We start from the raw sequence: 17662 nt of genomic DNA, 5'->3' as shown, positions 1-17662 counted from the left end.
CTGTGCTCTTGGCCTTAGTTCAATAGCTTATCTAGCAGAGAACAGGGGTGGGGTAGGGGGGATTGGCTGTCTGTAGAATATTGTTACAGGCTGCAGTAGCAGGCAGGAAATGCTTCCTCCTTTTCACCTTCACAGCAGGCAGCAGGATTTATGATGGTCTGTGAGCCTATTGTCTTTCACATGAGAGTGCTTGTATGTAAGAATTAAATTATTTCTTTTGTTTAAATTTGACAGAACACAGCAGAATTGGCTTTCCATAATACAGACTAAGCAGTGCACAGATCTGTTGTGTCCTCCTCACATTTGGAGCTTTGTCTTCTGCAATGACTTTTGCTCTCTTTGCAATATTTCAAGTCTCTGTATAATAGAGGCAGCTCCCACACACAGCACCAGTCAGCTGAAAGCAGTTAGAATGCCACCTCCCTCCTGGTCACATCCCGAGGGAGATTTGAGCCACAAATCATACATCCCAGTTTCTAAAGTTTTGCCTCAAAGTCCACATTTTTGGGATGTGTCATCTAGCAATCCTAAAATCAGCCCTCAGCAGAGGCCTGGGTGGCTGTTTGCTGCTGCAGTTGGTTCCTTTAGGGTATTTAAGGAGGCTGCATAGCATCTGGTTTGACATGAAGGCAAAACAAGCCTTTTCTTTGGTGGAGGTGGGGTGGATGTCAGTGAGGCCAACCCACCGCAGGTCCTCAGGGCAACATTGTCCCCAGCTGCTGCCCACACCACCTCTCCCCTCTCCCTTCCCAGGTACTGAGGGGCACAGCAGTCCTCCCAGCACCAGGTCCAGTTTTCCTGCACTATTCGCTGACCTTTAACCTTACTGCTTGCAGTAAAACAAGGGTAGAACAGCTGATGCTCTACCTGCTGACAATGCATTTATAAGATTAAAATTATCTGGATTCTTTGTTGTTTGGGTTTTTGTTTTCTGTTTTCAACTATGAACTCTTTAAAATGGTCACTGTGGGCTTGCAGACATAGTAAAATGCCCAAATAAGAATCCATCTACCTTATATTGCAAGAGTAGTATCTCCCTAACAACCTCTGCATGCCACACAAACAGTCATATGCTGCATCCCCCAGAGTCCAGTGTCCGATTAGAGCTGGAAAGATGATATGGAGCATCCTGGATATGTGCACATGCTGCCTCAGTGATGCAGCCAGTTAGTCCTCAGTTTGGTGAGGAAAAGGTTAAAGCTTGTGCTGAGCAAGTACTAACAGGTGCTTTCCAAGACAAATTCTACCGGTGGAAGAAGGACTGGGCACGAGTACAGGACTAGAAGGATGTTACCCGAGAAGGCTGATGTTTTTGTGGGAGGAAAAAGTCTCTTTTAGAGAAAAAAGAGTGAGAAGAGCTTGGGGCTGCAGACACTGGGCTCTGCTTCTTCAGCAACTGTGAGAAACCATTTAGCCTGTGTTGTGCTCTGGCCACAGCAGGCTGTGGTAGCAAGCAAATCAATTTTTGCTTTCACATATCTCAGAATATGCTGGCAGAGCTATTTTGTAGCTGAGACAATTGCTTTAATACACAGCCATGTAGTATTGTTTTCTTATCATGAGATAGATAATCTCTATCTAAATTCAATTTCAATGTCAGCATGGACAGTAACCTGAGATGGAGGTGGAAGTAACCTCCATGCCTACCCCTGCTTTGTATCTGGATGTTGGAGCAGTGGGGGGTTGCGGATCTCCCACAACATATGTGACATAATTACCCAGTTTAATGTTACTGACTTTAAATCCGAGCAGTGGATTAAAGCTACAGGCTTCTTGGTGGGGAGAAGTTTTCATTTTGTTCATTCTTCCTGTCTCTGAATCATTAGTGCAGAACAGATCAAACAGATGGAAGGGTAGAGTGATAATTTTTTTCTTTTTTTTTTTTTCTTTAAGACTCCACATTGACAGTCCTTAGAGGTGGTTGGGATTGTTTGGCCAAGTGATAGTTAAATGGTTCAGCTTTGTTCTGACTGAATCATTTCTCCATCTTCCAATTCAGCATCTGCCATTTTATCATGATGATGATGGATATTTATTTACTTTCTTCGTTGTGCTGTTGGTTGTGGTTTGGGGGTTTTTTTTGCGTTTAAAAAAAAAAAAAAGATTAAATGGGCATTTTAATCCCAAAAAGGCTTAGGGATGATCAGTGAAGCCGGAATGTCCTCAGAGATCCTCCAAATGACACAGAGAGGGTTTTTCAGTGCACACTGTTTGCATTTGATTTGCTGTTTCAGAATCAGTGCAGAATGTCAGACTACAACAGTGAATACTCATTAAGTTTGCCAGAAGCAGAAGCTGCAGTCAGTACAGCATCAGTGGAAGAGGCAGGGAAGAGAGAAATCAGGTTAATGACTAGCTTTCTCTGCAATTGGTTTCCTGCTTATTGCCTGATCGCAGTTTTAAATAAATACTTTTAATTAATGTGTTTTGCTACTCTGACCTGCTGTCAGAAGGGTCTGTGATTAATGATGGGGTACTCCTAGTCTCACAGTGGCTTTAGATGGTATGTTCTGGTGTCTAGAAAAAAAAATTGAAAAATATTTCCTTTAAACCTAATAATAATAGATGGTTTGACTAGAAAGCTTTTATCTAAATGATCTTCTAAATCCGTGAGCCACCAGGTTTTTAAACACAGGGGCAAAGTGGTGAGTAGGGAGGGGTGGAACAGAGTGAAAGCAAGCTGCTCTCTTGGCTGAGCATGTCACACAGTCAAAAATGTCTCTGCAGGGAGACAGAGCTGCAGAGAAATGCTTTCCTTTTCTCTCCCTTAAGGAGGGGCACATCTGTTCTAACACAAATTAACCTTCTTCTGAAAAAAGTTCTTTAAGAAAGCAGCAGAGGCCTAGGAGGTACAGACAATGTACATGACACTCAGAATATATAGCCAGCTCACATTATGGGAAGTGAGCACCACCTGTTCTTAGTAAACACCAGATTGGAGCTGTGGGGCTATACAGGGACAGGAAAAAAAACCACATGGCCTTCACAAAAGAGAGAAAAATGTCAGTGGGATAGAAACTGCAGTCTTAGCCCAGACCTAATGGGATGTTGATTTGTGGGGTAAGTGATGACATGTTCTGTGAACAGGCAGTTTGCCCCAAATTTGGCAGACATCTCAGTTTCAGACTGTACCCATCACTCAGCATTTTGACTTTATTCTACGTACATATCAGCTTAGATGGTTTTACAAGCTGATGAAAGCCAAGCTTTCAATTGACTGAATTTGCAAATGCGGTATCTGAAAAGACAGCACTGTAAATCCCAGTGACAGGCCTGTACTTAGGAGTTTTGCAGCAGAGTATCACTCAAGACCTAAACTGTACTGTTGTTATTGCTGTCATAATTAAAATGTGGCCTTTTAAGGAGTGGAAATGGTGCAACCTTAACAATGTGGCTGAGCTTTCTTAGGTATTTCTAAACAGAAGATGCCAATGCCTACCTAAATGAAAATTCTGTGAAGGGATTAGGGCTGAGAAGGTCGTTTTGTCTTGCAAATAGGTGCACAGGATTTTTGTGGCTGTCACTGTTAAAGAGATTAGTTTCAAACTTTTTTATTTTTTACATACTCTGGCATGGTCATTAGTACAACGTTCCCGAAGGCATGATGCTGTTCAGCTTGCTCCTGAGGTTGGAATTAATTCGGCTCCTTTTGCACTAGCTACCCAAAAGTTAGCTGTCTAGTTTAAATTGGCTGTCCAGGCTTCATCTGTAGTTAAAGAAAGAAAGGTAATACAGCTCCAGCACAGAGAGCAGAGAAACAAAGAAAATTCAGTGCATCTAAAAGAGCCATTTAAGTTAGGTGGATTGATCTGCCTTCTGAGGGTGTCTGTCTCTATAAACTGTAGCAAGAATTAAATTAGACATTTTATATTGGACGCCTGCTTTTTTGGTGGCTGAATTTAGAAAAGGGATACCTTACCCTGTGGGTGACATCTAACAAAAAAAAGTTTAGGTGTCTACAGCTACTACAAGCTACATTTTAGGTACTCTGTTCCTTGTAGTAGGTGCCTGGGCTCCCTGCACAGACCACGTGGAAGGTTAGGTACCTCTGAAAAACCTGTGTGCTGAGATCAGGGCTGCCTGGAGTATGCGAGCAAGAAGATCTGTGCTCAGTGAGGTGACACAGCTCACCTGCAACCTGCTCCCTTTCAGGGATCTTGGAGCCTATGACAGCCACATGACACTTTGTATCTGATAATGTGTAGGAAATAAGGTGCTTTCAGAGCAATTAGGACTTGAGCAAGTGCCTATTGATTGAGATCTGTATGTTTTTCAAGTCTTGTGACAGGTAGAGAGCTACAGCATATGACCTCGGGAAGAGAAAAAAGTAGCTAAATATTTTACCCTACTGATTCAAGCTTTAAGATAGGACATTTTGGGATGTGGGTTTTTTTACATGTAAATCTGTCTGTGCATTTCAGACAACAGTAACTGGATAGAAAAAAAGAAGTATTTTGAAAGACAACCTAGAATTCCTTTCCTCACAACTAAATATGTGATCTACTTGACTGCAGAGTCTCTCTTGCTCTAGGTTCCATTTAAAGTCTACTGAGACACTTGTATTTTGGTGAGAGTATGAGTAAATGGAAGGGGTGAAAAGTTCATCTCTAATTTTAGCATGCAGACACAGATGAAGAAGCATCAGGAGCTGCAGGTGCAACCTAGATTTTTGGTTCTGCTGCATGCATGCATTTTAAAAAATTCATTTGGTCATTGAACATGAAGACTGACGTATTCCTTGAGAATAAAGCAAAGGGGCAGCCTTCAAAGTAAAACTTTGAGTTACACTAGGAAATGGCCAGCCTCTGCACTTTTATGTAGGAACTCTGGCAAAACTCCCCTGTGTAACTCTAGGAACAAGAGAAGTGTAATGTTTTAAATTAAGTGTTATATATATGGCTGATGGATTTGCCTTACTTAGATTTTCCTCTAAGTTTAATAAACAGCTTTAAAGCATTCAGTAAGACCCAGAAAATATGCAAAAGCAGTGCTACTAATCCCGTTAAATGTAAAATAGCATCTAAGTGGAAAGTGGTGGGTTTTTTTGTTAAATTCCTGCTGATAAGAAACAGAAGAGATATTTAAGGAAGCTTTGGAAACTAGGTGGTAAGCGACATTTATCCTTGATCTGAGCTGCCTAAACACGCAACATTGTTAATACAGCTGAAGTGTGACCTTCCAGCCTGCCAATACAGATAAACATACATTATCAGGTAAATCACACAGAAGGGAAATTTCCTGAGGAGACTGTTGAAGCTCCACTCATAGGAAATTATGGTTAATAACTCATTAAGTTCTGTCTGTCTCTGGCTTTTTGTATGTGAGCTCTCCACACAGCTGTAAGGATAATTAGTTTCTTTTGGCTTAGTGAATATTAAGGAGTATTAAAATGCTTCGTTTGTACAGACAACAAATATATTCAGGGGCCTGAGAATAAACACACAGAAATGCAAGCAAACCCCTTTAGGCTTTAGCTTGACAGAATCCTGATTCCAGGGTAGATATGATGGGTTTGTTGTGTTCAGATACATTATGTCAGATGGCTTTGTGATAAATGTTACTGACTTCATCTGGTGGGTAGATTTGGCTAGGCAGAACCAGATTAAAGGGTCAGTATCCTGTTCTGAATTATATTTCAATAATGCAGATGTGTATGTGCACCTATTAGACTGGCAAGAGTTTTGATGCCAGGAAAAAGAGATGCTGTGCCTTAAAGATACCCTCTGTTCTTGCACATTACTGTATTTGTGTGGTAAAAGGGATAATATAAAGTCACTGTCAGTCTCATGTCCTGTCTTCAGCCTAATATGGTCATGTTGAAATGGCACGACCACACACCATGTTATTGCAGGTGTGCTGTGGTGGCACTGCAGTCCATAGAGTGTTGTAACCCTATACACTTCAAAGCAGTTTTTAGGCTATTCACTGCTACAGGGGTCTCCCCAACCAGAGCAAGGATGGTTCAAAAATAATTTGAGGTCACCTTCAGCTGTTCTTTTCCTGCCAGGAACAAGAAAAGAGCATTGGGTCTGGGCCAATGTTGTTTGGAATGAATGTTGCACAGTCTTGTTGGGAAGGAGAAAGACATTATTTGTCAAATGGGGCTTAATTTATTATGTACAATGTGAAAGCTCACATTTTTGTATTGCTGGAGAATGACAATTGATTAATAATTTGGAAAAAGGTCAAGAGACACAACATTCACCTTTGTAATTTATCATCTCAAAGAAACAGAAGAGATCAGATATATGCTGACGCGGAAGTCACGGACACCGCGCACGACCAACATGATCAAGCAAATGCCAGTTTATTACAGACACAGCGCGGTTAATATAGCTCTGCAACCACCTTATCACACACAAGCCTCTACTGTTTATTATATAGAAGCCTATTATTAGTTGGTCAGCACGGCCTTGGGCTTTATCCCAAGGATAGCTACTAGCAGCATCGGCAACTCCTGCCTTGTTTTGCTATGCTGTAACGAGACACTCCTGCCGGTGGTGTGGGATGCGGCCCCTGTTGACAGAGCAGCACCTGTGGCCAATCTTGGAATGCAACTTATCAGGAAGGCGTAATGCCATCCCACACGTTCCCACAGTAAGCTCGTACCATGCCGCTTTGTAAGCCTTGGTAAATACAAAATCACAGATGTTATTAATAGCTACATACATTGGTTTTAACTTGCAACATCCTTGAGGCCTTCTTGTTCCCAGGCTGATTAAGTCCGCGCAGTCCAAGCCTGGATTGTTCACTACATGTCCTTTGCTTTCCAGATATCCCACAGATATGTACCTGACCAAAATACTGTATTAAGCAGAAATGAAATCTAGTTCATATTAATGCACTTAGTATGAATGGGCTTGCTAGGACATGGCTATTACCAACAACAAACATGTAAAAAATCTGAAGCTGATAGTTAACACCATAGGAAATTTACAGAAAAGATACAACTGGTGAAAGAGAGGAACATCCACATTAATAATAACTTCAGAAAAGATATCTGAGACTAGAGAGGTTAAGGTCAGTAAAACAACTTCAGTAGTTCCTGGAAAGAAACTTAAAATCAAATCTTCTTCATCATTAAATACAGTTTTAGGGGAGAAAGAACTGTACAGGCTCTTCTAATTCTTGATTAAAAATCACACTTTGTAAAAGTAGTTATATCACCTCTTTCACAAAGATTCCATGTGCCAAACCTATTATCCAGATAATCTCAGAGACAGTTCTGATGTGTCATGTATGTACATTTCTTTGGCTTTGTAACATGGATGTACTGTGTAAGTGTGGAAAAGCTTAAAAGGAATTATGCTTTCTGGTGGAGTTTATTTTGCGGCCAGGCAGGAGAAAGTTTGTCAAGCAGAAAAACGTGTTCTTTAGCTTTTGAACCAGGAGAGCCCTATGTCTGCACGCATGACATACATTTTATTTCGTAAAACAGAAAGTTGTACAAACAACATTACAGAAGATGAAGAGTCATAAAAGAATAAGAAATACAGGAGATGTTCATTTCAGGAAATGGCTGGTAAAGCAGATGCAATATTCTCCATTATTACTACAAGGGTACAGAGCAGTCAGTAGCTGAGGTTTACTGAATAGCATCTTCTGGTCTGGCAAAACATTGGAGATCTCCCTCTAGGTTATCTACTTTGTTTCCTTTTCCTGCCCTCTTTCATCAGTGGGACACCTAGGACTTCTGTTTCTTCTCCTCCTTTCTGTGCCCTTACCTCCTCTTCCAAGGATTACGGAGTCCCTTTCAGCTGGTTTTCCAACCCTTCCTTGTAGCAATGCAGATCCCACCTCCTTCCTTCCCGGAACATCGTTACGTATTCAGCTGGACAGCTTTAATGCAGAATACAATAATGTTGAGACTTAATCAGGTCAGTGGCATTGGCATTGTTTGTGTAGTATTGCAGGAATTTGTGTGTGGCTAGGAGTGTTACAAGTGTGACAGGTCCTATGTTTGTGATATTGCACTTTTGGAGTGTAGATAAGAATATTTTCATCAGATTTGAGGGCTTTAGCATCAATGCACAAGCACTGAGCTTTCCCCAATCACAATCCCTTAAACACTTAAAATGATACACTAAAATGAGTATGATGTTCCAAATCAAAACTGGGAGTTATGTAAATTACAAAGAATTTTCAAAGTTTAAGAAAAAAGAAAACAGTCAGGTTTTAAGACTTTCTCTCATAGAAGAATCTGATTTGTGTTGCATGTCATTATGCTAGAAAATTGTCCTTTTCAGGACAACATACATAAATGTTTCAATCTGATTAGCTCAATCTTGCTAAAATCATGGAAATAATATTAAAAATTTGTTTCATACTGCAAGCCTGAAGCTGGGAACAGAACTTCATTTTATATTTGCCTATATAAGATATCGTGATCTACCATTCTACAATATCAATTCAAAAAACCAAGAGTTAGCTACCAGTCTGGTGTTTTTCATCCTTTATGTTGTGATTATTATGTTGTGATATTACAATAGGAAAAAAGAAACACAACAGTGAGAACTTTCCCAGTTTTAGAACTCACTGCGGTATTATTTACTTCTGAACCATTCTTGACAGCTTACCACAAGTTTGGCACAAGCCCTTTCCAATTTCCTGTTTTGCTTGTAAGTTCATAGTTTAGAAAAGCTTTACAACTCTCTCACAAGAATCACCCTACTTCCTGCCAAAAGGGAACAGGTTGTTAGAGCCTCACCTTGAGGAAGACTGAATATTTGTGAAACCAGATTCTGCACCTTGATTGAAGGAGTCCTGTAGTATCTCTGCCCAGGCAATTCAGTTCATTCCTTGTTTTGCTCTAGGGCTGTGTCTGCTGATCTGCCACGATGCATACATATGTACATACATACATACTTACTTACATCCTACTTGGCTCCAGCTTTGTCTCTGGGAGGCATCAACTCATTCCCTCCACAAGAAATCCTGGACACAGCTGACAGTATGGTTTGCTAAGTTATCCAGCATGGATGTGCATACTGCCAAGACTGACTCCCCCTGCTCTGGACACTCCTCTAACCCTATCCCAAAATACTTGACACCCTCAAACACACCCTTGTGCCATGCAATGCACATGCTTGTGTTTCATGCTGTAAAACACTACAGTGGGCTGCATCACAGTGATCTCTTATTCCAAGCACTTCAGATTCAAAAGAAACACAGAGAACAACTGTATTTCAAGGCACAACATAGGATCCAGAGCATGTTGGGCCCAGCAGTGTGCGGAATGAGTCAGTGCATACTAGCACTGGGCAGCCTGGACAAGAAACAGTCGCTAACAGCCAAATGAGCAGCCGGATATCCAAGAGTCAATGTAGAGCCAGGCTAAAGCCATAGCTTTCAAATAGGAAGCTCATACTCACTGAGTGCTTGTATTTAATGATGCTTTAAGCTTTTCTTGCTGTTTTGACTTTTCCAGAACCTGAGGCCGGAGAGGTGTCCCCCCCGGTGGGAGCTGGTGTGAACAGCAACAGCTGGACCTTTAAATTTGGACCGGGCAATCCCAAACAAGGTGGTCCTGGTGAGTTGCCAGACAAATTCATTATCCCAGGATCTCCTGCAATCATCTCCATCCGGCAGGAGCCACCAAACAGCCAAATTGACAAAAGTGACTTCATAACCTTTGGCAAGAAGGAAGAGACCAAGAAAAAGAAGAAAAAGAAGAAGGGAAACAAGACTCAGGAGAAAAAAGAAAAGGGCAACAGCACCACTGAGAACAGTGACCAGTGAGGGGTTTATACTGAAAGAATCTACTTAGTCAGTTTTTGTAATAATGGCAGATTTCTCCTATGTAGCAACTCCTAACTTCTTCCTACTGTTAACAAATTTCCTGTATGTACAGACTTGAGAAAATCAGCAGGAAATTCACAGTGTCTGTCTAAATTGCATAACAGGTTTTGTCTTAAAAGCTTTATTAAGTCTGGTGTTAACTCTTTTTCTCCACTCTGGCTTGTTTTCAGAACCTAAAAAGCAGACACAAGTTTCCTTTCTCCTACGCCGAAAAGGAGACTCTTCACAGTACAGCCAGTGAGAGGTTGGACTCTCTGCACTGTGGTTCCTGTGCTCCTGTCTTGATGACACTTACAGGACAGGTTTAAAAGTTTTAATGTTGTGCACCCTCTATCTGACTGGAAATATTTGTGTGCAGATGTCAGCTAGGTGATATGAAATCAGATTATAATATGCAAGAAGAGCTGGTAAATATGCAACAGAGGAAACACCTAATGAACGTAAATGTTCAGAGATGTTCAGGCTGGGGAGGAAAATGTCTGAAAGGAGATGACCAGACTTCAAATTTTGAGAAGTCACTGTGTGGGAATACTGAGTCCTATACATGACGTATTGTACACACTCCTGCAAATAAAACCTTATGTTTACAGCTCTTTAAGCTACCATAAATTTTATCTCTTACCAAGCAAGCCATTGGATAAATTGTCCCTTAAAGCCCAACATCACCCTGGCAAGGCTAGCCCTTGGAGTGTAAGCAGGGCTGGGCTGACATCCCAGGAATGTAACTGACTCTGATGCTCTGTGCCCCTATTTCCACTCTAACATTATTTTGCACAATATGTCTCTGAAAAGGTCAGAGTTTTTCCACGACACTTATGCAAAAGAGAGAAAAAAGAAACATTAACTATGCTATTTGTTATTTGAGATATTTATTTATAAAGAAATATAGCTGTAAATGTTAGAAATATGATGCCCTTTAACCCAAACAGAAGTCAATCTAGAGCCATTATAAATTACAATTGCTGCTACAAAAGTGCTTTAGAAAAATTGCCTGAAACATCTGTATTATATCGGCCACTTGCCAATAACAGCTTTATTCTGTCGGGTGACCTGGGGGCTGCCTCTTGCATGTATTAATAAATACAAGAATATATTTTTTTTCATTATTCTGCACTTTGAATACACCTTCGCAAACAAACTGCCCTACTATGAAGAAGCAGAAGCAAACTCCTCACACAAATGGATTTACTGACCTGCTAGCTCTGTGCAGTACCTTGGTGTTACCTTCCACACAACCTTTTCTGATTTTAGTTTTACTTTTCTATAAGATTATGAATTTCTGAACCTACTAACACTCATTATGTAAAATTCAAGTACTGTATGTATGCTGTATGCTCTTATAAGAATCCTGAAATATTTATTCTGTGCTTGTGTATGTGAATGTCAATGCAACTATTATTAGACTGGACTTTAAGCTTTACCGTTGAATGTAAATTCATTATTTCTTTTTTGTACACTTGTGAAAAAGTGGAGTAGTGTTAATTTTTTAAGCCACTGTTGATTATCAGTTCTTTTGTGTATGAAACACAAGTAAAATATCTTTCTTAAATCAAGCCATGCATGCATTTTTGGGATTTATTGGTAAAAATCTGTGAACCTAGAGCTCTGTGAATTACTAAACCTAAGGGTATAAATGGAGTACTGAATGTGGTTAAGGATGTTGTTATAAAATCAATACATGTATTTTTAAATATAGCTGATGAGGGAATTCCAAGGAGTTTTCTACATTATTGTGTATTCACAGAATAATGCTCAAGTGTCATTAATTGGAACTGTGTAAGAAACTACATAGTTCAAAAATTTTTAACAGGCCCTTTAATCTAGGATCAAAGAGAACAACTGGACTTCTTGAGATATGTCCTGGATGTTTTAAGTTTCCAAACTGCTGACAGATCAGAATAGGACAATTCCTATTAATTTTTAAGAACCTGAGCAAGTCTTAAAACATCACAGAAGGTAAAGCTCTAATAAAATAATTCATATCTCAAAGCATGAACCACCAATGGCCTCATGTGGTCTATTTAGCGTTTTCTTTTGTTACCAGTCTTGTTTTACTGGCAATGAAAAAGATGCTACTTGAGAAAGAGAATCCTTGATTCAGTTTTAAAGGCTAACCAAGAGGAAAAACTTAAGATTTGGGGAGGGACCTGTACTTTTATGCAAGTGTGCTATGCAAGTACATTTAGGTAGTTGTTTTGTTTACTTGTTTGTTTTCAACAGTTCCCAAAATGTTCATAAACTGGAGTTGCAGTGGTACCTTAAACACACAGAAGGATACTGTTATTTTGTACTCATCATGAAGTAGTTCTCCTCAATGCCTCTGGCAAAATCCAGCACAAAAAAAATTAATTCTTACAGGAATTTTTAATATTTGATTATTTTTAGATTTTTTTAAATGGATTTCTTTTTCTTTTGAGTGCTTTCATTTTCCTCTATACAGGTCAATCTGATTCACTCATTTTTCATCAGTGGTCATACACAGCTGGTTTTCCAAGGCTTGCTTCTATCCAAATGAACTGAGAGCTGCAGTATGTCTCTGATTTGCCTGTTTTAACATAAAATTACATTTGCCAATGCTGGATTTGTTGCAGGTGCTTACTGCAGGAGGACTGTATGCTTGCATGACTTGGTAGACAAAACAGAATATCTGAAGAGAAGCATTCCAGTATGGAGGTCTGATAGAACAGAGAAAAAACTTGGAGAGGAGCAGTAGAACATGTATTACACAGACTCACTCTGTTTTCAGAAGACTGAAGCAGTCACCTCACCAGATTTTAAAAAGATTTTTCCACATTTGAACCTTTTAGTTCAACTGGAATGCTGATATGTCTTAAGTGAAATTTGGATATTTCAAAAACTAGTATACAAATGGCACCATTGACAACCTTGATTTCGGATGTCCAGGAGGAGAAGCCCTTGGCATGAAGTGTTTTAGGCAGGGCAGGGTGGGGCAGAATTTGTACATTCTGCCACAGTTTTTGGGGGTTACTGTTTAAACACCACACAACATTGGGAACTGAGGATCAGCAGTGGTGGCCAAGACCAACAAGAATCAAGAAACAAGAGTTTCCTTTATCCTCTTGCTGACAATGAAGTGAGTGAGACAAAACACACTGCAGAATTTGTTAACAAGGAAATTACAATTTTGGGGCTTTTTACCACTTGAACAATTTATTCCTCTCAGAATCAATATCTTTCCTGTGACCATATTGTCTTTGGAAGTCTGGTTTTTATGCATACAGTATCAGTGGCCAAAATCATTGGGCTTTTATAACAACTAAGCCTGAGTTATGTTGTATATTAATTAAATCCTGTCATTAAAAAGATATCTCATTTTACTTTAAGCTTCTAAGACTTAGCCTTGCGCAGTTTCTTTCTGCTCAGTATTTGGGTCGTTGCACATCACAGGATGGGGTTCCAATTAAAGTTTTCCAGTGGTCTTACATAAGGGGAAGAACATAGAACCAAACTGCATTTCCCAAATTTCATATGTGAAAATCCACTATGGAATTAATTGCAGCCAGCTTTGATATCTTTTAGGATCATCTTTCATTTCCCCTGCTTCTTCACTCATTTGATGTGTTTCAAGAACCGTTTCCATTTTTGGAAAAAGCCATTACACTGTTAATTGACTTTCTCCCCAGGAGAAATATGAGTGAGCTACCTTTATAGAACAGTGCTTATGAGTACATGATATGGTGACTACAATTTCTGTAGGATACATAAGTCATGTTGGCTGGTCAAAAACTTAGATCTGCCCATTCTGGAGTTTAACAGTCCCAAGGTTCCAATAAATAGCATTTCCTCCAGGAAACTTCATTTTATTAGCTCCCTGATTTATATGTAACATATTTAGGTAGAAAATTAGTCCATGATTCTTCCTGCTTTATGCCACCAAACACTTCAGTTAAAGCTTTCTGTGCTTCTTAAATCACCTGTTCTCAAACTGTAATTATATTCCTAAAATGTAAAGTCAATTACTACCTGTCTTTTACTCAACTGGCCTCACTTATTTTAATCCAGGTTGTAGCCAAGTTTGTGTCAACAACTGAGCAAAATAAACCATGTACAATCTTCTTTCTTTATTCTATTCTCCCCTAGCAGCAGTTTTGTGGATCTCCTGTAAGACAAGTATTAAGGAAGGAGCTGAGCCATTATCCTCATTTGAGTCCTGAAAAATGAGTAGGCTACTCAGTTTTGCTATTTTTCAATTGTTTGGAAACTATTAGCTGTTCCTTGACACAGGCACTTTTTTAAGACAGTGCCAAGAAACCCATGTTCTGTTAAAGCTCCTATAAATACGCAGAAGCAGCACTTCGATCAAAAGTTTGGCTTTGGCTATAAACTGAAGTCCTTTGATTTCTTCCTTTGCCTATCTCTGAAGGAGAAATAAGTGAACAGCTGAAGAACATTTTGATATCATCACACACAGTTTAATCTGCATAAAGCAAATGTATGCCCTGGAAAGTATAGGACAGGCTGAGGACTTCAAGCAATACAATAATGAATTCTGTATATGAGGGGCTTGATACGGTGGCTGGCATATATTAGGCCATGTATGATGCTCACACATGCCTGAGTGACTGGCTTTGCACAGTACTCACACAATTGGACATACCAAGAGTGCATAGAATAGCTATAATGAAATAAATGCTTTATCACATTTTAATGACCTTGTGCAGCTTTAAACCAGCATGCTAGAAAATCAATATTGCTAGCATATAAATTAATTTTCCATTAGCTCTTGGGATGGGGATGCTGTACTCTCTACTCTCCTCTCTATGGCCTCCATCCCTCACTAGAGGATCCAGCAATACTGCTCTGCATTTGCAGATAGGGGTGTGTGTCTATATATATACACACACAAGCATTTCTATAGATATCTATAAAAATCTGGGACCTGGTTATGTTGTTATACACAATATTGCAACACCTGCTGTCAGTGGTAATACTCCTTAAGTAAAGCCTATTATGCAAATCTATCTGATTTTTCAAGGTGATTTTATTATGGTGACATTATGCACCTACTTTTGGAATATGTGTTGTTCAGGTGCCTTTTCCTGGGTTAGAGAATTAATGAAAAAATTTCTTCAGCATGAAGTACCACAGAATTGCTTCTGTCACATGGGGAGAAAAGCTTATCTTACAGTGCACTGTCGATTCCCTTTCATATCCTGGGACTGCCTCCATGCAATTACTCTGACACAGGTTTTAACATCAAAAGATGACAGAGATGTAGTCAAGGAAACATCACTCAGAAGCCACACAGCTTGGCAAATATTAAAAATGTTTGCCTGCCAGTGGCACCTAGAGCTATGTAACTGCTGTCTGAATAAAGACAGCAAGTAACTCATCCACATTTAAGAACTGATGTCTAGAGCATATTACAACATGCTAGGCCTGAAAACCAGATTTCAAACCCAGGACCCTGACAAAAAGTTGGATGTATTAAGCTGACCTGCATACCAAGTAGAGCAGCCATAAGTCTGTTGTCACTCCAACCACTCAACTCACATGTCCCTCAACATAATGCACTCCATTATGGGGGGGGGGGGAGGAGTGAGACATGTCATAAAGAGATAAATCCATGTATGCTGTCAGGTGCAAAATGCCATGCTGCAGGCATACCTTTGCAATAAGGTACAGGTGTTGGGCACACCTATGGGGCTTTGTGTTTGGTGAGGGGTGAAAGCCCATGCTACCAGTGCACCATTCCAGATGGAATAATATAGAATGTCCTGAGTTGGAAAGGACCTGCAAGGAACATCGAGTGAAACTCCTATCCCTGCGTAGGACAACCCCAAATTCACACCATGTATCTGAGGGCACTGTCCAAGTGTTTCTTGAATATTATCAGGCTTGACACCATGACTGACTCCCTGGGGAGCCTGTTCCAGTGCTCCACCACCATCTGGGAGAAGAACCTTTTCCTAATATCCAGCCTAAACCTCCCCTGGCACATCTTCCTGCTATTCCCTCGGGTCCTGTCATTGGTCACCAGAGAGAAGAGATCAGCACCTGCCCCTCCTCATCCTCTTGTGGGGAAGCTGTAGACCACAAGGAAGTGTCCCCTTAGTCTCTTCTTCTCTAGGCTGAACAAACCAAGTGACTTCAGCTGCTCCTCATACGGTTTCCCCTCTAAACCCTTCACCAACTTCATGGCCCTCCTCTGGACACTCTCTAGTAGCTTTGTATCCTTAATATACTGTGGTGCCCAAAACTGCACACAGTGCCCAAGGTGAGGCCGCACCAGTGCAGAGCAGAGCGGGACAATCACCTCCCTCAACCAGCTGCAATGCAGTACTTGATGCACCCCAGGACACAGTTGGCCCTCTTGGCTGCCAGGGCACACTGTTGGCTCATGTTCAACTTACCGTCAATCAGAACCTCCATATCCCTCTCTGCAGGGCTGCTCTCTGGCCTCTCACTCCTCAGCCTGTATGTACATCCAGGGTTGCTGTGTCCCGGGTGCAAAATCCAGCACTTGCCGTTGTTAAACTTCACATGGTTAGTGATTGCCTAGCTCTCTAATTTGTCTAGATCTCTCTGCATAGCTTCTCTGCCTTCGAGAGTGTCAATAGCTCCTCCCAATTTTGTGTCATCAGCAAACTTAATTAGTAGTCCTTCAAGTCCTGCATCCAAGTCATTTACGAAGACATTAAACAGTACTAGCCCTAAGATGGATCACTGGCCATCAGCCCGATGTAACCCCATTTACTATGATCCTTTGAGACTGACCCATCAGCCAGTTGGTCACCCATTGCATTATGTGTTTATCCAGCTGTATGCTGGACATTTTGTCCAGGAGGATACTGTGAGAGACAGTACTGAAAACTTTACTGAAATCCAAAAATATTACATTGACTGGCTTCCTTTGGTCAGCTAGGTGGGCAACCTTGTCATAGAAAGAAATTATGTTTGTTAAGCAGGACTTTCCCCTCATGAACACATACTGGCTGGGACCAATGACTGCATTTTCTTTCAAGTGTTTTTCAATAAATCCCAGAATATTTCCTCCATAATTTTGCCAGGCACAGAGGTGAGACTGATGGACCCATAGTTAGGAAGGTCATCCCTTTTGCACTTCTTGAAGATTGGGACATTTGTCACCTTCTAGTTAACTGTGACCCCTCCAGATTCCAAAAAGCATTGAAAAATCATTGAGAGAGGTCTCAGTATGACATTAGCCAGCTCTTTAAGTACCCTTGGATGAATCTCATTAGGTCCCATCAACTTATAGGGATCCAGCTGGAGCAGAAAGTCTCACACAGGTTTGGGGTTGATTGGGAGTTTATCATTCCCACAGTCATGGTTCTCCAGCCCAGGGCTCTGGGGGTTCCAGAGCCCATCATCAGTGTTGAAGACTGAGGTGAAGAAAGTGTTAAACATCTCTGCTTTGTCTATGTCCCTGTTTGTGAGGTGACCATGCTCATCAAGTAATGGGCCAATGTTATTTCTGGCCTGCCTTTTGCCATTAACATATTTTTAAAATACTTTTTTATTGTCCCTTACAGTACTGGCCAGCTTCAACTCCAACTGAGCTGCATGAATTTCCTCCCTACAGTGGCAAACAGCATCTCTGTAGTCCTCCCATGTCACCTGATGTTGTTTCTACTGACCATATACTTTCTTTTTAGTCCTTATTTCTGGAAGATCCCTGCTCAGCCAAGCTGGCCTTCTGCCTTGCCTGCTTGACTTCCTACATTTTGGAATTTTCCCCAGGGGACATTACTAAGTAGTTCCTTGGGCAACCTGAATTCTGCTCTCCTCATATCCAGATTTGAGGTCTTGCTGGCACTTTTCCTCCTGTTACCATAGATTTTAAACTTGACTGCTTCATGGTTGCTGTGGCCAAGGCAGCCAT

At 40.7% G+C, this 17662-nt stretch overlaps 1 protein-coding gene across 8 annotated transcripts in view; it reads left to right on the top strand.

The window, feature by feature from the left end:
- LOC142061378 (protocadherin alpha-C2-like) overlaps positions 1-13150 on the top strand; it is a 102845-nt gene extending 89695 nt beyond the window's left edge. For 5 of the 8 annotated variants that reach the window (XM_075102326.1, XM_075102323.1, XM_075102329.1 and 2 more), the window contains one exon: positions 9428-13150. In XM_075102326.1, the coding sequence (XP_074958427.1) occupies positions 9428-9738 (311 nt within the window). In that variant the 3' untranslated portion in view covers positions 9739-13150. The remainder of the gene's footprint in view (positions 1-9427) is intronic. The other 3 variants (XM_075102328.1, XM_075102331.1, XM_075102330.1) reach the window with 1 other exon arrangement.
- The last annotated feature ends 4512 nt before the right edge of the window (positions 13151-17662 follow it).

Source organism: Phalacrocorax aristotelis, chromosome 8 (assembly GCF_949628215.1).
Source record: "Phalacrocorax aristotelis chromosome 8, bGulAri2.1, whole genome shotgun sequence".
Lineage (NCBI taxonomy): Eukaryota > Metazoa > Chordata > Aves > Suliformes > Phalacrocoracidae > Phalacrocorax > Phalacrocorax aristotelis.
The sequence above is the reverse complement of the archived record's forward strand: the minus strand, read 5'-3'. Positions and strand labels throughout refer to the sequence as shown.